Here is a 23,439-nt window from a genome sequence, read left to right on the forward strand (position 1 = left end):
TCTGCTCTACCCCATCTGTCTCCCCCCCCCACACACACTCCACCGCCTCACTTCCTGTTTGGGGAGGTCCAGGGCCCTGTGTGACCTTGCTCTTATTAACGTCAATTACAGAGAGCGGACATGGCTCCGTTACGCTCGAAGTGGTTCTCCTTTTAGGGGAAATGATTACAATTATTAGATAATCAATAGAGAGATGCTGAGAAAACTCTCTTTGCATTGGGTTGCTAAGCAGGGCTGCGGTGCCAGGTTACCTGGCACGAGGCAAGGTAGGTTCTGGTGGGAGGCAGAGCTGAGGGGTAAGTGCAGAACAAGGCAGGAGGCAAGGGGGAGTGGGTGCTGGAGGCGGGCGGGGACGGGGGAGTAGATGCTGGAGGCTGGGAGTGAGGGGGTGGGAAGGAATGGGTGCTGGAGGAGCAAGGCTCCTTCTCCAGCACCCGAGGCCCTGGCTCCCATGGATCTTCCCTTAATTCTCTGATTTCCCAAGTATCTCTCTCAACTATAGGAGTCAATACATTCCTACTTCTGCTTATGGAAAAAAATAGTCAAAATAATAGAAAATATGGACGAGCCTCTAGTCTCAGAAACAGGAGGGAGGACACCTAAAATCTGAAACAAATAACCACAATTTAATTTTTAGAGAGAGCTAATTAAAAAAAAAAGCAAGAATGTTAAAGGCTGTTGGAATCAATAAGCTAGAAAGACTTACAGGAGAAATCAAGAGGCTCATAGGCAATTCTTAATTATCCCCAGGGGGAGTGGGTGGGAGACAAAATAGATGATGAAAAAGAAAATCCAAAAGCCTAATTTTAACTAATAGCCCAATCCTCTGGACTGATGAAATTAGCCTTGTGCATGAACAACAGCGCCCTCACACAGCCTGGCTTCTCCTCACCGCGAGTCAGAGGAAGAGCAGAATGAAGGACCGGCCACAAGGAGGAAAGGGAGGGCCAGCCTGGAGAGTCCACAGAGGGTACAATCAACTGCAAAGGGGTCTTTGTCTCGGCTGCAACCGTCTCTCCCCTTCAGATTCCCCGGACACACTGTAGAAGGAACCGTTTTGACATTGAGGATTCTTTCTCTATTTCTAGGGAACCATCTGGCCTCAGCCATTGGTTCACAAAAACTCTAGAGCAGCGATTTTCAGCCATCTTCGTCTCATAGCACACACACACTAATGACCAAAATCCAGTGGCACACCAAAAACATGTTGTATTTTTTGCCAATCTCACACACAAAAAAAATAGGTATAATTTTGATTGATTTACAATAATAATAGTTGTCCTTACCTACCCTTTTTGTTCCAAAGTGACCTTTTAAGAAATCAGGTGCCTATAGGTGCATATAAGGATTTCTGGTACCAAGAATCCAGTCAGATACAACCTTATTATGCAACGTGACCAATAAGATGCAACTCTTATTATATGACCTGTATGTGTATGGTTCAAGACCAGGCATTCACCCAGATGGTATTGCCATATTGGTTATTGTAATTTTTTTTTTTTTTTTTTTTACAATCTAAGGGAAAAGAGGTCAGTGCCCCTAACTCAACAGTCAGGTGTTGCATGTTCTAAGAGGAGAGTCCCATACTTAGGAGTCCCGGGGGGGAAATGCCGTATGGGCAAGGCTGGAGGGGTATATTCTCTCGGCCCAGCCAGCTCCATCAATAAATATGACGTTGTGAGGCTCTAGGGACAGAGGGCCAAAGTTCCCACTTGAAACTCTTTGTTCCTTTACACTCTCTCCTCTGAAGTCCTATAGCGATTGTGGTCACTGCTTCCGTGGTCCTTCACCTCTAGGAGGCTGGCTGCCATGTGCAGGGGCCAAGCCTTAAGGCAGTCACCCGTCCTCATGGCTTACATGCTTGAAAACCCCTTGGTCAGAGAACTCATGATGAATTGTAAACTCAGTGAGGAAATAGATCAGGATACAGTGAAGAGCCATCTGGTCTGAAAATCAGAATCACCAACTTGATCAGATAAGGCAACGATTGGTAAACAGAGTTTGATTTTCATGAACACAGATATATCATGATAAAAAGAGCTCTGGCCCTAGCCGGTTTGGCTCAGCGTATAGAGCGTCGGCCTGCGGACTCAAGGGTCCCGGGTTCGATTCTGGTCAAGGGCGTGTACCTTGGATGCAGGCACATCCCCAGTGGGGAGTGTGCAGGAGGCAGCTGATGGATGTTTCTCTCTCATCGATGTTTCTAACCCTCTATCCCTCTCCCTTTCTCTCTGTGAAAAATCAATAAAATATATTTAAAAAAAAAAAAAAAAAAAGAGCTCTGGGCTGGCATGGTCTCTTCCCAGCTAGATGAGCCTGTGGCAATTCAATATCCTCTCGGCAAAAAGTGGGAGGGGCACTGTCCCCCGGAGGATGCCTGGAAATTTGCTGGGCATTTTTGGTTATCCCCAGGACAACATGATTGCATGAGGTTGCTGTGTTATTGATGGACAGGGTCCAGGGATGATAAACATACTGCGAAGTGCGTGACAGAACTGTCCTGCCCGAAAGGTCCACAGCGCCCTCTGGAGAGAGGGTGAGTGTTTTCTTCCACATTCATTATGGAGCTGACTTCCCTCTCGGCCTGTGGGGCACAGCACTTCCCTTCCTCCTTCCTTAGGAGCACTGCCAAAACCGGGTCCCCTTTCCCCGAGGGCCCAGGAAAATGCACCTCCCGGCAGAAAAGGGCACCTTAGGGGCCTCCGTGCTGAGTCATCCCCCCCCCCCCCCACACACACACACACACACTACCCCTTGGCATCAAATATGAGAGAGGGGAGCCCTGTGCCCCGAGCCATGTTTAGGCAAGATGCACCCCAGTTCCAAACCTCTTCATCCACACCCCTGAACACAAGGGAAGAGGAAGAAAGGGAGGTGAGCAGGTTGGAGAGCATCACGGTGCCGTGCAGGGTGACTAGTTCTCCGCATGCACTCTGACCTACATGCAGGTTGGGGCAGTTTCTCTCCATGTTGTTGTTGCTATAACCCCAGGTACTGAGTGGGCCTTGGGCCTGGATACAGCAAGGCCCTCAGAACATCCAGAAAAGCAGAGGCCGACCTCTAATTTCTCGGGGCAAGCACACTGTGACCGAAGAGATAAGAGCTGGGGTGTGGGGATGTCATGTTGACAGTTTAGCACTGGATTTAAGCTTCCCTCTAAGATTCCAGAAGTGAGCCATGGAACCCAATCAAAGTAAACCGTAGGGCTGAACGAAACTTCTGTCAAACTCGTTTGAATTTCCTGCTGCAACGTGTCCATGGCTTGTGTTTATTCATATCTCCATGGCAACTCTTCTATCTTTTCCAGTCAACATCCTGTCCCTGGAAATCACAGGACTGGCTGGGACACATGAGCTGGGCCCGGGGGTGTGGGCTGCAGAATCTGGGTCAGAAGTGACGCTCAGCACAGCCCGGGGGTGGGGGGCAGATGCTGCAGGGGGCTGCTGGCCCTACACTTGTCCACGGAGGGGCTGCATGTGGGGCTGAGCTGGGGGAGGGGCCAGGCTGAGCATCTGGGGGAGCAGATGGGCTGGAGAAATGGCTGCTGGAGATGGTGACAGAGGCTTGGCAAGTGAGACCCGATCCCGTTTATTTTTAAGTGGGGGAGAAGCTAAAAACAGAAACTGGGTGGGTTTGAGCAGCTGGACACAGTTCTTCCAAATAATCACTGACGTTTTTCGTTTTCTAATAAAAGTGCTAACCAGAGGATAAGCAAGAAAATGAGGGGGGGGGGGGGGCGCGGGAGGGCGGAGATACCCGCAGGCCATGAAGATGAAACAGATAAAACCAGAGACTTGTGAAAGGGAAGGACAGCCAGAGGGAGGCCCTCAGGGTGGGAGGACTCAGACTCCAAAGTCACCCAGGCCCCCATCCCATCTGGACCAAACTGCCAGGCACTGCTTCTCTCAGATTGCTTTCTCAGGGCACTCGGGTCATTTCCATTTAGAAGTGCACGTTTCACCAGTTACCGTCGCCCTCATGTTTCGACCAGTATGGTAAATTCCTGAAGGACGGGGCGGCCTCTTCTCTACTCGGCATCACCCAAGACCCATGCGTACTGTGTGCTCAGTAATTATCCAACACCTGTCTCTCCCTTTCCCCAAATAAGTGACACAACCTCCTGGCTTCCTAAATGTTTCATCTCCTCCTGTATCCATGCCAAGGGGCTCCAGAAGGCGCTCAGAAAGCAACGCTCCGTTCCTCCTTATAAGGAGCTTCAAAAAAGATCTGGTCCCTGAAGTTAACCTCTGCGCGATTAACTGGTCATACATTTTCTTCTCTGTGGGGCTCTGACCTCTGTTTGCTACTGAGACCCAAGCAATGCGTGCTCCTGAGAGAGAATCAAATGCCTACAGTGATGGAGGCAGAGCCAGTTTCGCGTGGATGGGCAAGTCATCTGCTCTGTAGCTCAGTGTCTGGCTTAGATAAAACAACAGAGGCTGTGGACAGGAAGCCACTGTCAGGGCAGAAGATGGAGAGACGCCACGGTTCCTACGGGCAAAGGTGACAGACAAGCGTGCATTTTATATCCGTATTTGTTTAATCTATACACAGAGCACATTCTTACTGAAAACTGGGTTAGACTCAGAGAAAGGAGGAGTGAAAATTGGTGAAATCAGTAACTTAAGATATGCAGATGATACCATCTTACTAACAGAAAGTAGTGCCTACTAGTAAAACAGGAATAATCAGCTAGAACAATGCGACAGACTAGAACCTCAAAGTGAACTCATGTATATTTGGATATTTACTATACATGAAAGGTGATCCTTCAGTTCACTGGGGAAAGTATGGACCATTGAACAAAAACAATTTTTAAATGTAAAGACGACTCTTAGTTGCAGGCCATAGAAAAACAGGCAACAGACCAGCTCTGGCTCATGGTTCACCAACCCCTGCTCTCTTCTATCTGTGTTCAGTACCTGCCCTAAAGGAACACTTACACGTATGAACAAGGAGGCAGGAGCAGGCATCTTCACTGAGGATGCATTTGCAGAAGTAAAACACTAAAAGCAGCCTAAATTCTCAACAGTAGAAGAACGGCTAAACAAATTATAATATAGCCGTGCCGTGTCCAATTATGCAGATCTGCATACACTAATATAGAAACTTCTTCAAAGCATACCATGAGGAATCTAAAAAAGTACAAGTGTTACAGTACTTATACATTTCTTAAAGCACACCCATGCACACACAGAGTAGTGAAGGTGTGGGAAGCTATACTACAATCTGATAAACAATGGTTACCTCTTGTGGGAGGAAACTGAGCAAGGTGTAGCTTGTTTGGGGGGATGGGTGCCTTACCTGAGGACATGCTTAGAGAGAGGAAGGAGAGAGAGAGAGAGAGAGAGAGAGAGAGACAGAGAGAAAAACATCGATCAGTTACCTTCGACTGAGGTTGAACCTAAAATCCAGCCATGTGCCCCAACCAAGAACTGAAATCAGCGACTTTTTGGGGCACAGGACAATGCTCAACCAACTGTACCGCTCTGACCAGGCTCTGTTTAGTTTTGTGGGTTTTTTTTTCAGGAGCATATGGTCATGAATTATTTCATCAATTAAAAAGGAATAAAGTAATAAAAAAAAGGAAATCTAGGAAACTTTCCACTAAATGACCTTCGACCCTGGCCACTTCCCTGGAGTATAAAGAGTCAAGGCCAATGGGTAAGGAGATGGAAGCCAGATGACTATCAGGACCAAGTTATGGCTGCTCCTGGCACTGGGGTCTCCCTCTCCAGGCAGCACTGAGGTCCCTCGGGACTATTAAATAAGCCGAGGACGTGACAGCTGTGGCCTCAGCTATATGCTGTTCAAAAATAAAAACAGCAGCTTAGGGCAAGGCCTGCTTTTTTAACAAACTTGATATTTAAAAATCCAAAAGGTAAGTCATTGCAAAATGATCCACCAACTGAAGCACAGAGAACTCTTCTAGTAACGTCCAGTCAAATAGAGTAGATGAGTCATCTCTGTTCCCTTCAATAACCCCATTAAAATGATGTGAAATGACAGAGAAATCTACAGACAAGAAACAGGAGAGAAGCGAAGAGCAGGTGAGCAAAGCCAACCCATTTTTATAAATTAGAAAGCAGATGAAGGAATTAGCAGAGCTGAGCTACCTGAATACTAGATGCCAAAGCAGAGAGTCATTCATATGCCAGATCTCCAGAAGGCCCAGCCTTTAGAAGAACCACATGCCACAGGTGGCAACAGCACACCATGTCAGAGAAGACCAGGGAGGCTGGTTAAACATCCGGGTACTGAGCATATAGAACCTGGGTTTCTCTCTTTCTCCACCCCAAAATGAAGGGTTTTTTCATAATCACATCAGAGAGACTCTAAACTCAGGGGCAACAGGTACAGTAACAGCGCTCAGCAATTACCCAACACCTGTCTCTCTCTTTGCCCATTCAGCAGGTCCGAGGAGAAATGAACCAGATGGGAAAGGAGGAGAGAGGGGGGAGGGCTTCAAGAGAGATTCTCCAGGAAAAGAAAGGAGCTGACAGATTCCAGATATGTCTGACCACCTGGAGAATACTATTCTGAGGATTTTTCAATTTTGTTGGGAAGAAGTGGTGACAGTAAACTACTAATCAGACAAAGGAGGCCAGGCAATCCTTAATCTGAGGGAGGTAAAACAGTCGACTAAGAAAGGAAAAGCAATTATAGCATATTAACAGGCTTGGCAGTGAGCCGCACTTAACACAGTGATAATAATGTAGACACTGAAATTAACAAAAAAAAACCACACAGAGATTTTATTATATTAGGCGGAGAAGAAACAAGTAGATCTAAGATGCTAAAACCTCGTGTAGAAAGCAGTTAATATTTACAATAATAAATAAATTATAGACTCTATTTAGAAAGACAGACGTAAATATCAGAAATCAGGGAACGGAACGTCGTTGCTGCTGGGAGAAGAACACGGGAGTGAAGGATGGAGGGTGCTCTCCTGCTTATTCATCAAAATGAAGCCTTGTGCTAAGATGTGACTTTCGCACCAGGAACATACATTTCCTAAGCTTTCTGCGTTTCAGTGTTTTTTCCACTGTCAAACAGGGATAACGACAAAGCTACGATTGAAAGCACGTGAGATGGTGGGGTAACGGCGTTGGTGAACATGCCCACTGCACGTGGACCACTTTTCAGAAGAGTCATTCCACGGGCCTTGCTCCTGAGAAAGACAACTGTAACCTTCAATTCTAGCATCAGTCAAGCATCGGGGTCAGCTGAGCAAAGCCCCCTGAGGGTGAGCCCATCTGTCCTCCTTTCTCTCAAGAACCTTTAATTAGACGATACATAGTCACTGTAGGAAAAGGCTGGACAAATACATGGGCAGAAACCAAGAAAACACGTATGACAAGTAATCCCACCAGTAAGAGTTAACCGCCATTAACGTGTTAGTGCACAACCTTTCACACACTTTCCTGGGCTTGTATGCGTTTTTAAATAAAAATAAAACTTCATTATATCTGTTATTCTTTACTCTTCATTTTCATCTCTCCTCGCAATGAAATTATTTCAGCAGCATCACTCTGAACAGCACGGAGTCGGCTTGATAGGTGCCCTGCACCCTTCATAGCAGCTGCCTTCCTGCCACCCTCGGGACAGACAGCGGCTGTGGCAGCACTTGGTATTGGGAGGGCGACAGGGTATTGGGTGGGCGACAGGGTTGACGCCAAAGGAAGAAGCAAGAGCTACCTTAAACTGTGTGTCTCAATAAATGTCGGCAATCACAAGTGCATTGAAACCAACCCAGTGCGTCTCAAACCAGCCCGGCAGCTGCTCAGTATGCCTTTTAAAGCTGCGTTTATTTCTAGGTCTTGGGAGGAATGTGAGATATTTTGGAAGTCCTGCTCATTTTTGACTTCTCGGAGCTTTAAAAAAATGAACACATACACACACGCGCGCATATACACATACATATATTCACACGCTACCTCTTATATACATAATACACACAAATGTTGTAAATAAATACGTATGTAAAAACGTTTTACACTAAGCATGTGTGCATTATCTTGGGAAGAAGGGGCTATCTCATCCTTTCATTGATAATAACACTGGAAACCCAAGCTCTGCTACTTCCGATGGGCAATTTAGATGTTCTGGGCAAAAGAGAGACCCAGATTTGGAAACACACATCCAAATCTTCAACCGACACATGATGAGATTTTGCTTTTCCCCAAGTTCACCAGTGGAAAGCTGCTTGGCACTAGACCAGTGATGGCGAACCTATGACACGCGTGTCAGAGGTGACACGTGAACTCATTTTTTTGGTTGATTTTTCTTTGTTAAATGGCATTTAAATATATAAAATAAATATAAAAAATATAAATCTTTGTTTTACTATGGTTGCAAAGATCAAAAAATTTCTATATGTGACAGGGCACCAGAGTTAAGTTAGGGTTTTTCAAAATGCTGACACGCCGAGCTCAAAAGGCTCGCCATCACTGCTCTAGACTGTGGTTAGAGCAGCCAGCACGTATCTGGGCTGTAGACGCAGAAACCAGGGGCTCTCAGGTAAAGAATCTAACCCACCCGCCACCTAGGAAAGCCAGTCTTAAGCATTTACATTCAAGCTATGGCTCTCATCTTTGGCTTAGCATTTTCCCCCAGCAAAGACGAGACCCTGACCCCTGCCTTGCTCGGGGCTAACCTGGGAGGGACTGGAGAGGCAGCAGAAATCCAAGGGCTGCCAGACCCGGCTGGTCAATCCATGAATATCTGAAAATGGACTCTCTTTCAAAGCCTGTCAGATAGTAGACTCAGTAACAGAAAGTTAAAAAGAACCTCTGAAAATGCTTTTGCCATATTAAACATATTTAACTAAGCGGTGGAATTATTTGCAGAATAATTCTACCTCTCAGACCAGAGGGGTTAAGGCTCGGGCTCAGATCCCCACAGAGAAGAAAATGTATGACCGGTGAATCTCGCAGCGTTTCCTGCATCGTTAATGAGTGGGAGACAACGGAGGGGGCCCCAGCGGGCCGTCATCCCCGCAAGGAACACACTGTTCATAAACACACGCACTGCTTTTTTCTGATCCAGGGGCCCAGGGGGTGCTAACAAGCTGCCACGCAGGCTAATTGGAGGTGTGGGATTAATACCTTGATTAGATGTTCCCCTGTTTGGTTAAACAGCTTGCATTTGTGTATTTCTAAATGTGGCATTCAGATCCCTTTGAATGGGGGACCACTTGGCCTCTCTAATCTCCTTTCCTCCACTGCCCTGTCTGTTATGTCAGCCTCCTGGCCTGAGCCTCTGGCTTCTCTCTCCTGACCTCAGGCTGTGTGTGCTGCCCTCCTGGCCTGGAATGCCCACCTTCTCCTCTCTACTCACCTGTCCAAATCCCACTCTCAATTCTTCAGCGTCCTACTCGAGCCCCAGCCCTTGAAGCCATTCCTAAAGGTTAGCTCACACGGACCGCCCGCCTCCCGAACACCAGCTGCCTCCGTGACTCATCTGGTCTCTGCACATCATGCCTCACACGGGCCCTCAACTGAGCTACGCACATCTCGCCTCTCCAGCTAGATCATCAACCCCTGGGGGACAAGGAAGATGACTCGAAGCCCTCTCCTTCTCTTTCTCTCTCTCTCTCTCTCTCTCTCTCTCTCTCTCTCTCTCCCCTCAAACATTCCCATGGCTCCAAATATCACCTACATTCTCCCCAATGCCTGTCTCTCGCCTTTCCTCTGAGCAATGCCTGGGCAGACTAGGCCAGCCATTATTTTTGATGTTTATGGAAACAAGTCCATTTTTTATAGAGATCATTTAGGTCTTCATAGACAAAGTGTGTGTCCCACCGTTTTATTGCCTCTTTAATCCAAAGCAGCCACTGTAAAGATGACCATCCTGACAGGAGGCCAGGCAAGACACTTCACTCAGGTAGGGAAAGTGGTAATAATAGACCCTACAGCTGGGCCCTGACAGCTCAGCACGCTACCTACGTTGAAGCACTGGAGGAGGAAGCAGAGAAGGAACCAGGAGGGAGGCACCACGCTTTTCGCTCAGAGCTCTCCGGTGCTCTGCAAGTTGTCTCCCACGTAGGGCGCTGAAATTTATTTTTCATAAATGAGCAAATAAAGAAGTGAAGGACAGGCTGACTGGCTAAGTGAGCTCAGTCTGGGACAGGTTCCGGTCAGGAGAAACTGGCTCCTCTACACTGAGCGCCTGATCTCCATTTGTGGAAATGAATCTAAGTAGCGGAGGAGTAGATCACGGGCCATGGCCAAGCAGAACAGCTCTTCTCAGCACAGTTAGCCTTGTATTTCTCCAGCCAGTGAGCTGGGGCTGTGATCACTGACCCCTAGTGAAAGGGTTTTCTAATCAGGCCGACGAACATGTGCATCTTGCCAGTTGGTGAGTTAGGAGCCCGCAGAACGAAGTATCCATTGGTTGGATAGTGCTGGTGATCTTACAATCAATTATCCGTTTAAAGAGACTGATTGCTCAAACTCTTGGGATTTCTGCACCTACATGTTCAATGTCAAACTGTTCAATACATCGGATAAACTAAATGAACGTCACCATAGCGCCATGGTCTTTGGGTTCCTTCTGACACACCAAGGCGTCAGATCCCTCCCAGAACCATCAGACTGACCCTCCGTGATTTTCACTGGAGGCGCGCTTCCTCATTTAAGTCTATAAATAGAAACTTTACTGCTTCGGAGAGAATATAAATCAGCTTAGGAGGGCACTCTTGGGGCAACGAAGAGGGGGGAGGGGAGTGGGAGGAAGGCATTTGTGTCATTCAATGAAATGGAAATGGGGGTGGGTGGGTGAATGGCTGGAGATGTAGACTCTCCTTTGTGTTGGAATGACTGGCAAGCAGCCTGAAGGTGTCCTCCTTCAAAGGAGAGATCAGATTGAGAACTGGCGAGAAGGTGAGTCACTCTACTGATGCTTCAAAATATTTCCACTTATTAAAATAAAAACATTTCAAGGCTGAACACAGATTCTGGCTCCCTGGGAGAGCGCTTGTATAGAGAGAAAGCATGTTGCCTGATCAGTAACTCCTCTCTTTGTCCACCAGCCTGGTGCTTTATGATAATGCCTTGTGTCAGCTTCCTACAGCTCTGCCTCGGTGAGTCACAAGCAATAATCCCCCCTCTCACAAAGCAGCAGGGTACAGGGAGGGTTCATTCCTTCCTACCCCTCTCTTCCCCTTATGTATTCTGTGCACTCGGCATTAAAATAGCATTTTTTCATAACTAGACCAATTAGTATCTACCCTGCTAGAAAATAAAATAAACACCCCGCATAATGCTTAACAAGCCTCACCTTACTCTTCATGCTGCTGCGTAAGCTGACTTCCTCTTGACTCCCCTCACGGAAGTCAGAAAGTATCATTCATTCATTCAACAAATATTTACTGCGTGCCTACTCTGTGCCCGGCAATGTGGTGTCAAGAATGCAGGTCTCTGGTCTCATGAGGTTTACGGTTCAGTGATGGAGCTAAGGATTAACAGGTTATTCCATACAACTATTTCACTGCGCCTGTGATAAGTATAGCAGAAGAGACAGACGAGGTGCCCACACGAGTTATTAAATGAGACCTGATTGACTTAGGAGGGTCAGTGAAGGGGACCCATGCAAGGCATCGTTCAAGCTGAAATCTGGAGGATGAATATGGGTGGAGGAGAAGAAGAGAGAGCATCCCAGGAGACGGAAGAGCCTGCATGTGGGAGCTGAGGCTGGAGGGGCCAGGCATGTAAGTGACCAGGTGGAAGAACAGAGTGTGAGGAGGAGGGGCAGAGAGGATGAGGAGAGGTAGCAAGGTCAAGATCAGGCAAGGCCTCACATAGGCCATCTTAAATATTAAGTAGTTGGTCCTAAGAAAACGGGATGCCACTAAGGATTTTAAGAAGGACAACAACATGGTTGGGGTTTTATTGAGAAGCATCACTCAGCACAGTGAGGATAATGAACTGAAAAAGGCAAAATGGCCCTAACCGGTTTGGCTGGGTGGATAGAGCGTCGTCCTGCTGGACTGAAGGGTCCCAGGTTCGATTCCGGTCAAGGGCATGTACCTTGGTTGCGGTCACATCACCCGTAGGAGGTGTGCAGGAGGCAGCTGATCGATGTTTCTCTCTCATCGATGTTTCTAACTCTCTATCCCTCTCCCTTCCTGTCTGTAAAAAAATCAATAAAATATATATATTTTTAGAAGTATAAGAAAAAGGCAAAAGTGGAAGCAGGGAGACTAGTTAGACGCTACATGGTAGACCTGGCAAGAAATGAGAACAGTTGTATTAGGATGACTCAGTGGAAATGAAAACAAGCAAATAATAATAATAATAATAATAGTAATCATCTTTACTGAGGAGGCAGAATGTAAGTACACATAGGAAGAACTGGGACAGGGGCACAGAAAGGTTACCTTGATGGTTTGGGACCTAAGTAACTAGACCGAGGAATGTGCCATTTGCAGAAACAGAGAATACTTGAGGGGGAGGAGCTGGGTGGAATGCTGAGAGATAAGGGCACATGAGTTCAGTGCTACACAGCCTAAGTCAGAGATAGCTGTGAGATATTCGAGTGGAGAGAATCAGTAACCAGTCGGATGTATGAGGTACCACACATTAATGAAGATCATTCTAGATTATAGCAAACACGCTACATTCTTTTAATTTTTTCTAGAAAAGGAATATGTTCTAGAACTTGGCTGCTCAAAAAGGAAGTTGGGGGCTGCTTAGATTTAAATGAATGAAAACAGATTTAAAAATGAGTTACTCAAGTGCTGACTGTGGCTAGTGACTAATGCGTTCGACAATACAATGGACATTTCCATTATGGCAGAAAGTTTGATCCAACAGCTCTCCCAGGACCTCAGAGGGCTTGCTGTTTACAAGACTCAGCTCTGACCAGTCTCAGGGTGAGTGCTCAGCTGTCATTCTATCAACACCAAGAAATAGAAACCTATTGTACCGTGTGCCCCAGACAAAGCTTTGAGGTTGAAGAAGAAGATATGGAAAAGAAGGAATGATAATGCTTGCTATTCAGACATATGTCTATCTATATTTAAAAGACAGACGCAGGATGAATGCCAGGGGAAGAGTGTGTGAGGGGCGTGGGGAGTGAACTCACATTGTAAAAACATCACCAGGTCAACTGGGGCGACTCCAGTCAGATGAAAGCAGGTGCCAAAGAGGCATTGAGTCTTTATTTAGTTTTTGACAAAAGAATAGGAAATGGATTCATGAAAAGAGAGGGCAAGAGGGCAACTCAAGTGAGGAAACCATTTTTTCAAAAGGGGGGTGGACCTTTGGAAAGCCAGCCGTGTTTTTCTGAAGGAAACAGAATCTGGGCTGAACTGCATACGATACCGAGTCATGAGGGAGAGCCCTTGGGGGACAAGTAGCAGCATTAATTGTGCGTTGACTTAACTCTGAGGCTAACACAGACCCCGAGCTAACCACTGGGGATACAAATAGTGATGGGACCCTGACCTTGTACTCAAGGAGGTTCCAGTCTAAACACCCACAATCAACTACCAGGCAGTCAGGATAAGGCAGCTGGAAAAAAAATAGGCTTTATGAGATATGTTCTTGCTCAACAAGCATGCAAACTAAACAGCATATTTGCAATATGCAAAGGCATGTGTCTCACCAAAAGTATATATTCAAAAAGTACTCTGTCCATGGGTGCCTGAGCTGTGGACAGAAACTGGTAAACACAAGAGGGTCCTTGCGTGAGCCGTGATGGGACAGAGTGGACATTCGAGTGCTTCTCCTGTGAGCGTTTTCACTGACTTCATTCCTTTTTTTAACCAAATGAACAAGCCACGGGCTGCATGGCACAGTTTGGGTTACTCTTCAGCATGTCAGGTTTTTAAAATATATTCATAACATAAGCCATAGCTCACAGTCCACAGAGCACTGCGTAGCATTAAGTTCACGGTTAACGTTCGCCCTCCCGTGAAGGAACGTGAGGCTGTGACAGGGCTTCAGCCTGGGCTGGAAGGAATTCTCAGGCTTTCACAGGTGATGACTGGGTTTCAGGCCTCGGGGAAGACCGCTCAGATTTCAGGATGAAGATGGAAACCTCTATGATGCCACCTTTTATGGCTTTTCCTTTGTGTTGTACGGCCATGCCTTTCACTGAAATGTCATTTTCCATTAGAATTAACTGACATTTCTTTTCCGCTGATTGCTGGGTGATACTACTGAATAAGATACTTATCTTTAAACACGCATGAGCATATTTAAATTCCTTCAGCTGTGTTATGTTGCCATGTACTTTGTACCCGACTTTTATTGGAATAACTATCCACTTGTACAAGGGCTAGCTAAATAGAAAAAACACTCAAATGGGTTCTATTTTGGTAGTGTTGGTTTTTTAAAAATGTATTTGCTTTACTTGCCTCTACGGATGGAATTTAGCCACATTACTCACTGCGCACTAAATTTCTTGTGTTTTGTTGCCTACTGTAACACTAATGCCAGCATTTTTCTTCTTAGCTGCTTTTTCTCAGGGTTATCAGAATATTGCTGCATATGCAGACCCGATGATTTCCTACAAGCTTCTAATACATCCTCTGTCATATTTCCATTCTAAAACGTTCACTCATGGTTTAAAAACACTTAAAATGTGCAAAGCAAAGTGCTTCATTTATTTTCCAAATCATTTTCCTCTGGAGTTGGAATGTGTCTTAAATCTTAGCTTTTTTATGCTGCTAGAACAGTAACTATCAAATTAGCAAAGAGTAAAACACCAGTACTGTTCTGTGCCAATAAGGGCATCCTCACACACTGGTGGTAGGGAGGTAACTCGGCACATTTTGGCAGCTAAGGAAGAGTTAAACCAGTGGTTCCCAATCTTTTTTTGGCCATGCCCCACCTAGGCATCTCTAAAATCCTGATGCCCCCCCCCCATGACATATAATTCTTATTATTCAAAAAGTGAACTCCTCTTCACATGGAGGAAGCCTAAAAGGACATTAACTTGGTCTAAACAAGATTCCAAAGAACATGGCATCCATGAAAGAAAAAAATAATTGAACGAAAGGGCAGCTGAAGTACTGAGGAAGAAATCACTAAGAAATTGTCAAAAAAAATAATAACATGGAGTGATATGAAAATATAGCAAACAAAGTTTTAAAACATATAATAGAGAACTGAAATGTATAAATATGTCACAATATGTATTTATATATCGTATATGAGGCCCCTAGAACCATAAGAAATGCAAAATATTCACTGTTAATAACTCCTTCTCGAATTGCCCCCCTTAAAAATCAAATTGCCCCCCTGTGGGGCATGTGCCCATGTTGGGAACCACAGAGTTAAACAGTATAGAAGACTAAATAAATTATAGCACATTCAATAGTGAAATTTGGTGGAGCCATTAAAAAGGGTTGTTAGAAATGGATTTGATGACATAGAAAGGTGGTCCTGATACAACCATATCTCTGGAATAACAGCATTTGTTTTCAGTGTGTGTGTGTGTGTGTGTGTGTGTGTGTGTACACAGCAAATATTTGGAAGAATGGGGATTAACAGTGTTTTCTGTTGAGCCCTTTTTTCTCTTCTATTCTTATCTACGTGTTCTAACTTTCTATACTAATAAAAGGGTAATATGCTAATTAGACCAGGCCAACGGGCCATCTTCCGGACAAAGCCATGTGGTGGGGACCGAGGCAGAGGCAGCTAGGGGCGATCAGGCCAGCAGGGGAGAGCAGTTAGGGGCGAGATCAGGCTGGCAGGGGAAGGCCGGTGGGGGCGACCAGGCCAGCAGGGGAGGGCAGTTGGGGGCATTAGGCAGGCAGGCAGGTGAGTGGTTAGGAGCCAGTGGTTCTGGATGCGAGAGGGATGTCTGACTGCCGGTTTAGGACTGATCCCAAAGGATTGGAAAGGGTGCAGGCCGGGCTGAGGGACACCCCCCATGCACGAATTTCGTGCACTGGGCCTCTAGTATATAATAAACATGTATTGCTCTTGTGGTTAAAACATTACATTTTTTAAATAGCTACCATTAGACTCTTTATACTAAACTGCCCTGCCTCTAGGCACAGAGGCTCTGAACCCATCTAGCAAGCATGGCTCATGAGGCCCTGGATCTGATGACCACCCTCCCTCCCAAACCCTGGTCCCGGCTCAGCTGTCCCTGCCACGAGCCAGGCTCCTGCTCACCAGGCTGTCCTGGATGCACGGGGTCTCCACCAGCCTCCGGACTCCATTCTCCACAGTGACTCCCAGCCAGTTGAGCGCTGCCCAGCACCAGAGGTAGTCGTGCCCACCATGCCAGTAGCTCACAAATGCAAAAGTCATCGCCGTGGAAAACAGTGTCCCCAGCAGGCCGTGTTGGGACCCGCCCACTGGAATGTACACATACCTAGAGAAAGAAGAGGCTGTTAGGAGCCATGCAAAGGGCTGTCCCTGCAATACACCCGGTCCCCTGGCCTGACTCTTCTATCACACGATGACACTTACCGTGAGCAGACCCGCCCCTATTCCAGGAGGCCACAGAGCACTCCTCGAATTCTCCCATCATGCAAGGAGCTGGCAAACACATAGGCCTCGGCCCTGCGGGGCTCTAGGTTAAATGGACACGCGGTCAAAGAGCTCTCGTTACCATAGCAAACGGCACTTACAAGAGGCCGGGTGAGGAGTAATGGACTTTGTTTCTACAAGGGATGTGTCCAACCTGGAAAGCCAACCACAGGATGGCAGTGAGGCTCTGGCTACTTGAGGACACCAACATTCAAGGCAGGCAGGCGTGTCCTTTATAGCTCAGACTATTAAGTTTATGGTAAACCCAGTATTTAAGCACAATTGCTGAACCAGCAGGAGCCGGTGCAGAAGAGGGGTGGCAAGGCCGGTTCCTCAGCTTTCCAGGCAAGTTGCCCGGAGGCAGGAGTGAATTCGCAAGTGAGGAGAAGAGCTCTGTGCTCAGAGGCAGCCAAATTATCACCCCAAATGCACAGCCTTCCCGGGGTACGTTCTCTACTGCCGAGACAGCGTCTGGCTGCACAGAAGCGGGTCCGTGTTCTGCGATCAGGATTTCCTTCTGGAGCTGGACAAGATGCACACCATGGGTTGGCAGGGCCTGCAGAGCTAGGTACACACCCTTTACAATCTGTCCTGTCTGTATATTAATTTTTGTGCCAAATTTCATTTTGAAAGTCATTTCTGAATAGGACAATTTTATAAGAAAGCCAAAGTATAAAAATAAAAGCCATTCCTCAGTCAATAAAAAAATATTTCAAGACACTGTATGATCGCAATGATTTAAAAATGTCCTCCTTTACTCTCAAATATGCTCGTTTAGATAATAAATTACATGATCAGCTTAGATAGCCCCGTTTTATGGGTGAGAAAACTGAGGCTGAGAAGCGAACTTGCCCAAGGCAGACGGCCAGGAAGGAGCAGAGCCAACCTGCATCTATGGCACCAACGGTAATGTTTCCCATCACACCTCGGGGTTTATTTTGAAAACCCTCTATTTTACACCCCATTCTGGAACAAACCAGAACGCATGGGAGAATGCAGCCATTTCAGAAATAAGTGAAGCAACGCAAATACTTTCTCCTGTGCAAAAACAAGACCATCTTGACAATCAAATTAGCAAATATGTACCAAGCATTCACTACAGGTTAAGGGATCCTCCATCTGCTGTCAAACATTTAGCTAGGCCTCCAGGGCAGTCCTGGTATCATGGGAAATACAGTGACATAAGACAATGTTCCTGCCAACAGGACAGGTGTAGCTCATGGTGAAACAATAGCAAACGCGGAAGCTGGGTGATATGATATAAGGTAGACCAGGAGGGTTTCAGAGATCAGAGAAGGGGGTCTCTGGAGTGGAGGCAAGTGGGGTAAGAAAAGCTTAACGGCAAAGGTCCCCACCCTGGCAAGGCCTACAGGATGAGTTTTTCTAGGCTAAAGGGAGAAGGATGGGTGCTGCACCATGGACTTGGAAGGGCTGGGCAATGAGCCAGAAAAGCTGACAGCCCCAAGCACAGTGGTTTTAGTTGGTGTTCTGCTGCCCCCTAGAGGCTATTTGATTATTGGTCTAGAGTTCTCAGCAGAGGACCACAATTCTCAGCCTGGACTGGACGTAACCGCTGCCCATCACCACACTCCATCTGGCTGGACTTATGCGGTCAGTCTTGTAAGGAGGCTGTTTGTAAAAAAAAAAAATAGGGTGGTCAAACCGATTTTAAAACATGAGGAATGGCTACTGTTTATAGAAACTGCAGGTAACTGTTTTATACAAGTTAATAGTAATACGAATACTCTTCTCACCTAACATAACTGTTTCGTGGTGAGATTTTCATTCTGTCTCACTATCCTACAGGGAGCTCCCCCGGGCATGTCAGAAAACCCCAGACAGCACAGAAACCTCCCGTCATCCGCACCAGCGGGCCTTCACATCGGACCCAACTCCAAAGGAACGTGTTTTCAAGCTTGTGACGAGGAAGCATCCGCCCAGAACTACATGCTCAGCTATTTTAGGCGTCTCCTGGCACGATGGCTGTGTGACTTTGCCTTCTAGCGGACAGCCGACAAGAATTCCTTTCATTGTGGAAATTCAGACATGGCAGGTCTCCAAGGACATGCGTCTGCTTGTTTGAAACCAGAGGAGGGTCTGGTCTCCAGTGCGGAAGATCAACCTCCCTTCTTCACGCTTAGCTTCTGGAAGGCAGCAGGTGTGGCAGGAGGAGAGTAAGCAGGTTATTTCCTTTTGACAAACTCCACCAGCCTTGTGTCAGCTCCGTGATTCATAACGACAGAAATGTCTCTCTCTGAGAAAAGCAGCGGTGTGGCCCCACTCTCTGAGATCCACTGCGCGTGACATTGATTTCCCCGTGGAAGAAAGCGCCACTTTATCAACAGAGCACAAATGAAAGATCTCTCGTGTCAGTGATCGTGTGAGCTCGGGTGTGCCCAGGGCCGCCCCCGCCGGCCAGCTTCGCTGGTCACCGCCTGCAGAGACGCCGCTTGGGGAAGCTGGCACCCGCTGCAGCCACTTCTTCATGTCAAGCCATCTCACAGAATCGGCGCAGCCCAGCAAACCCCCCACAGGAGAGTAACCTGGGTAAAATGCGGATGCTATTAATAACGTCTCCCCTTTACTGGATGTCCGTGAGCCAGGTGCCTCGTATATACCATTCCTAATCATTAAAGCCACCTTGCAAGGAACCACTGGCCAGGAGAGGTGAAATCGGGACCTAGGACGTTCTGGCTTCTGCACCCCCAGGCCCGTGTGCTATTAAGCCATTGATCTTGGTGGGACCGTTTCTTGGTGATGTTTTCCTCTTGTTTAACCAACTCTTCAAAGCAGTCTCCACAGAAGCATCCACTGGTGTTTTATTAGCTGAAGAAATGTCCTCTTAGGGAAGGAATCTTGCTCGGGAGAAAGACACCCGTGAATTCAAAGGAGGGTGGGCCGAAAAGCTCTGTTTCAGAGGCCAGAGGTGTACGTTCCGTTTTTAAACAAACGGATCTCCTTCTGCCCCACGAGCAGAGCTTACACCTGCTGCCCTGACCCGGCTGGTGTCCTGCAGCTGTCTGACTGTGAGGGAAGTGGGCATGAGAAGCTGACTGTTGGGGTTGTTGCTGAGCGGGTGTATGTGAAGGGAGAAGATACCTATTTCCCTCATATCCACTACGACAAACTCGGGAATATGTGTCGCAGTTGGGACAGGGGTGGTAAGAATCCATGTGGTAAGTACACTCATCTTAAAACCACATGTTCCCTTTTTCTGGGGCCTCTGCTCCCTTTTCCTCGGCGTGCCACAGAATCCTCAAACTCCCTGCCAAGGACCAATCCCTGACCTCAAGATGAGAGCACGGGGCACCTAACATCCTGGGTTTCCCTGTCCTGGGGACTAAGTCCAGGTGGGGCTGCAGGTGCCCAGTCTCCAAGTACCTACTGCTTGGCAGGGCTGAGGCCAACACCGGCTGGATCCTTCTCCGGCTCTGCCTGACCTTCCCACCCTCATTTCCCAGTAGTTCTACAAAATCTAAGGTCCTGAGCAAATGGGGTTCTCACGCCTCCATCCTCTCTGATTTCCCAATTCCTATTCAGTCTACAAATTCAGCTGATTCTCTCCACCTCCCCATGAAGTCTCTTTTGAATATTCCAACTCTCTATTTAACCCAGAGAACCTACTGTTAGTACCACTGATTGAACAGTTATTCGCCAAAAGATGTCTTCTCTATTAAGGTGGTCATTTTAACCGAGTGTAAAATTCCTCAGGCAGTACTAGAGGGATGTGTGTGTGTGTGTGTGTGTGTGTGTGCACATGCGCGTGCGCACCCATCTACACATGGTAGTTACTAATCAGCAGTATTTCTATATCTAACGACATGATTTCCATTTACTTTTCATAGCCTCCCACGGTTTTTAAACTTGTGATAAAGGTCACCACTGCCACAGGCCCATCGTGAGCAATTAGGAACTAAGAGATGATTATAAGGTCCTGCCCCAGTTATTGGGGGAGACTTCGGAGGACACTGATGCCCAGAGAACACAGACACTTGAGGGGCCCTGAAACCCCTCTGCACTTGGTGATCCTACTTATCCTCGAAAAGTCACAAGCATGTGGCCCCACCTCTGGAACAATCCCAACCTCAAGAGATTCCCAAACTGAAAAGTCCTAGCCTTTCACAGACTAGAGTCCGCAGTGGCTGGGAAAGGCAAGACTTCCGGCTACATCACACTGGTGGTGACGTGGCCTCACCTCGCTTCACCTGGGCTCTGAGATGGGCTCCTGCTCAGAGGTCTTTGTAAAGCTGGCCATGCTGTCCTGGAGCCCGCTCTCACGGGCAGTGGCTCCCCGGGTGCGACCCGGGCTCTGGCCCTGGCCTTGGGCCGCGTTGAGTTCTCTTTCTTACAGCCCAGGGATGACACACCAGCCTGATTCTTATTCTCTCGGTCGTGGACAAAGGCCCACTGTCTAGTTCTCACCACGGGAGCTGCAGATCTACTTATGAAAAGTTTTCAAAGATGCACACAGAAAAGAATATAATTTACTTGTAATATCTTCCTGTTTAGTATAGACCATAATGGAATTTTAATAAGTAAAAAAGCAGCAGTTGGTTAACGGGCAACTGTAGACTTTACCATCTTCAGAAGGCTGAGAAGTCCACTTTCAAAGCAGAGGGCACATGTTGAGGGGGACTAGCTCTCAGCTCTTTTACCGAAAGATGCTGGCTGTAAGTTCTATACGCACTTCTGAAAAATTGCCTATTAAAAAATACTATGCCCTATTCGGCAACAGAACATTGTGTAATTTATAAAATAGAGATTAAACTCAGGCGATAGTTAGTCTACATTTAAAGTTCTACGTTCATGTGATTAGATGCCAACAAATAAAAAATAATAATAATCTTTTCATTCCACAAAGCCTGTGGCTCAGAGGATTAAAGTGCTGAGCTGATGAACTCAAGCCTGTAACTTCCATCCTAGAGAAAGGTTCACTCTACCTTCATAGAGCAAACGCTAGCTCCTCAAAAGCTCTCTCTTGTCACTGCAGAAGAGTCTGAGAGCATGAATGGCTCAGCCCCATTGTCCTCATCACTAGTCCTGGCCAGAGCAGCAACAGCCACAGAGCTCAGGACAAGAAGGAGGGCAGTGCCTGAGAGACAGAGATAGATACTCTGCCACTTACCAAGCTCTGTAACCTTGAACTTGTCAGGTAAGCCTGGTCCACTTAAGTGTGCACACTGAGTTTATTCTGGGAGCACTAGAACTTTCTTGGCTATGACCTGCTGTGAAGATCAGATGAGACTGTGTGTGTGTGTGTGTGTAAGCAGCTTGGAGATTTTAACACTCGCATACTTTCTAATAATGAGCCAGCAGTGGTGAGCTTGCATTCAGGAAAAAACACAATGCCATTACCATAACGATTAGTATCCCTATATCTTTCATAAGCAATTGAAAGCACCAAGGCCTCTGGCCTGCTTGCTCAGGGATGTTCTTTACTTACAACCATCAGCCTTAAGTATGCCACTATCAGAACCAGGTGGCTTGGTGCCAAGAGGTGCAAGGTATGGATTCGACACCCACGTCAGCCTGTTGATTATGCTTAACCCAGAAGGCAGACAGCTGTTCTCCAAACATCTGCTATTGGCTATGAGGGGCCTGCAAAGGGCTTGCAGGTGGGTCGGTGGAAGCAGCCCCACCACAATGGGCTTCGTCACCAACATTTCACCTTCACTCACCAAGGCCCCTCCACTCAGGTTTCCCCTTATCGATGGAGCACAAAAGTCACCTGACCGAGTCCTTTCCTTGTGATGGGTGACTGCTGTGTGGGCAGGGCCAGAGGAAGTGCTTACCCCGGTGTACCCGTTCAACCACTATAAAGCAGAGAATGAATGGTTCAGCCCAGGTGTCCTCATCACTAGAACAGCAACAGCTACAAAGCCCAAGACAAGAATGTTTGCATCTTAGCGATACACGAGTCTTTGCAGAATTATCATCTTCACATTACAGACTGAAAATACAACCACCCCCCACCACCCCCCCACCACCAAACAGAAAGGAACAGACTTCAAAACTAGCTTCCAGGCACAAAGGGGGATGTGAAGGCCCAGGGGGAGGGGACACCTTGAAGGAGTGCCCATGACTGCCCTCCATGGGGTTGCTAACCCACTTCTGCTTGAGAGCGCATTGAAGCCTCGCCATCCCCAGGGCTCCCGGGCCCATGTCTATTTTGGGTTATAAATAAACAGCCTGTAAAACTGATTCTTTGGGGGTCTGAGCAAAAAAGACAGCGCAGGAGTTTATTCTCTTTAGTGCTGTGGAACTGAGTCTAATCACTAATAAAAAGGCCCTCGAAGCCTCTGTTTAATAACCACCAAGATTTCCTGGCTGCCTGCCTGTCTTCCCACCTGGCTCCCGAGAGAATGCAGCTAAAAGCATTTATAAGCTGCCCTCGGCCAGATGGAAAGGGGCAGCGTCTGAAAAGGCAGACATAAAAGGGCAAACCGGGCGTATGTATGATGTCGATGTGAGTGACCCCCCCACCCACCCATTTCATCAGCAGAGGGAGAGGGCTGGGGGAGGATCCGATCCTCCCCTGCTCCCGACACATTTCTCCACCTTTGCATCATCAGTAGATCCCAAACTGGGATCAAATTTACAACCGTCCTGGGCACATCCCGCCTCTTATTAGCAGGGGTACTATTCCTCCCGGGTACTGCCCTCTGATCTCTGCCTTTCACCCACATCCAATTCAGTGCCACCCCTCCTGGTGCTCACCTTCTTACTCATTTATTATGGCTGCCAGGAAAGCGTTCACTATAGAGTGAACTATACAACTCAACCGTGACTGTGCTGGTCCGATGCCAGAACTACCCAAAAGAAAAGAGATTTAACCAAGAGCAAAAGTTCAGTGTTAGATGGTTAAAAAAATCCAAGCACCCTAGGTGGGAGGTTCAAGCTCGTGATGGTAATTTTAAAAGCCTCAAATGAAGCCATGGACAAGCCCATC

The 23,439-nt window shown here is 47.1% G+C and overlaps 1 protein-coding gene across 2 annotated transcripts in view; it reads right to left on the bottom strand.

Moving 5' to 3' along the window:
* HHAT (hedgehog acyltransferase) overlaps window positions 1-23,439 on the bottom strand; it is a 163,543-nt gene that overhangs the window by 39,396 nt on the left and 100,708 nt on the right. For both annotated transcript variants that reach the window (XM_070395775.1, XM_070395773.1), the window contains exon 10: window positions 16,131-16,332. In XM_070395775.1, coding sequence (XP_070251876.1) covers window positions 16,131-16,332 — 202 coding nt within the window. The remainder of the gene's footprint in view (window positions 1-16,130; window positions 16,333-23,439) is intronic.

This window comes from Myotis yumanensis, unplaced genomic scaffold (assembly GCF_028538775.1).
Source record: "Myotis yumanensis isolate MYYU_CA2020_CCGP unplaced genomic scaffold, mMyoYum1.0.hap1 SCAF_17, whole genome shotgun sequence".
Classification (NCBI taxonomy): Eukaryota; Metazoa; Chordata; class Mammalia; order Chiroptera; family Vespertilionidae; genus Myotis; species Myotis yumanensis.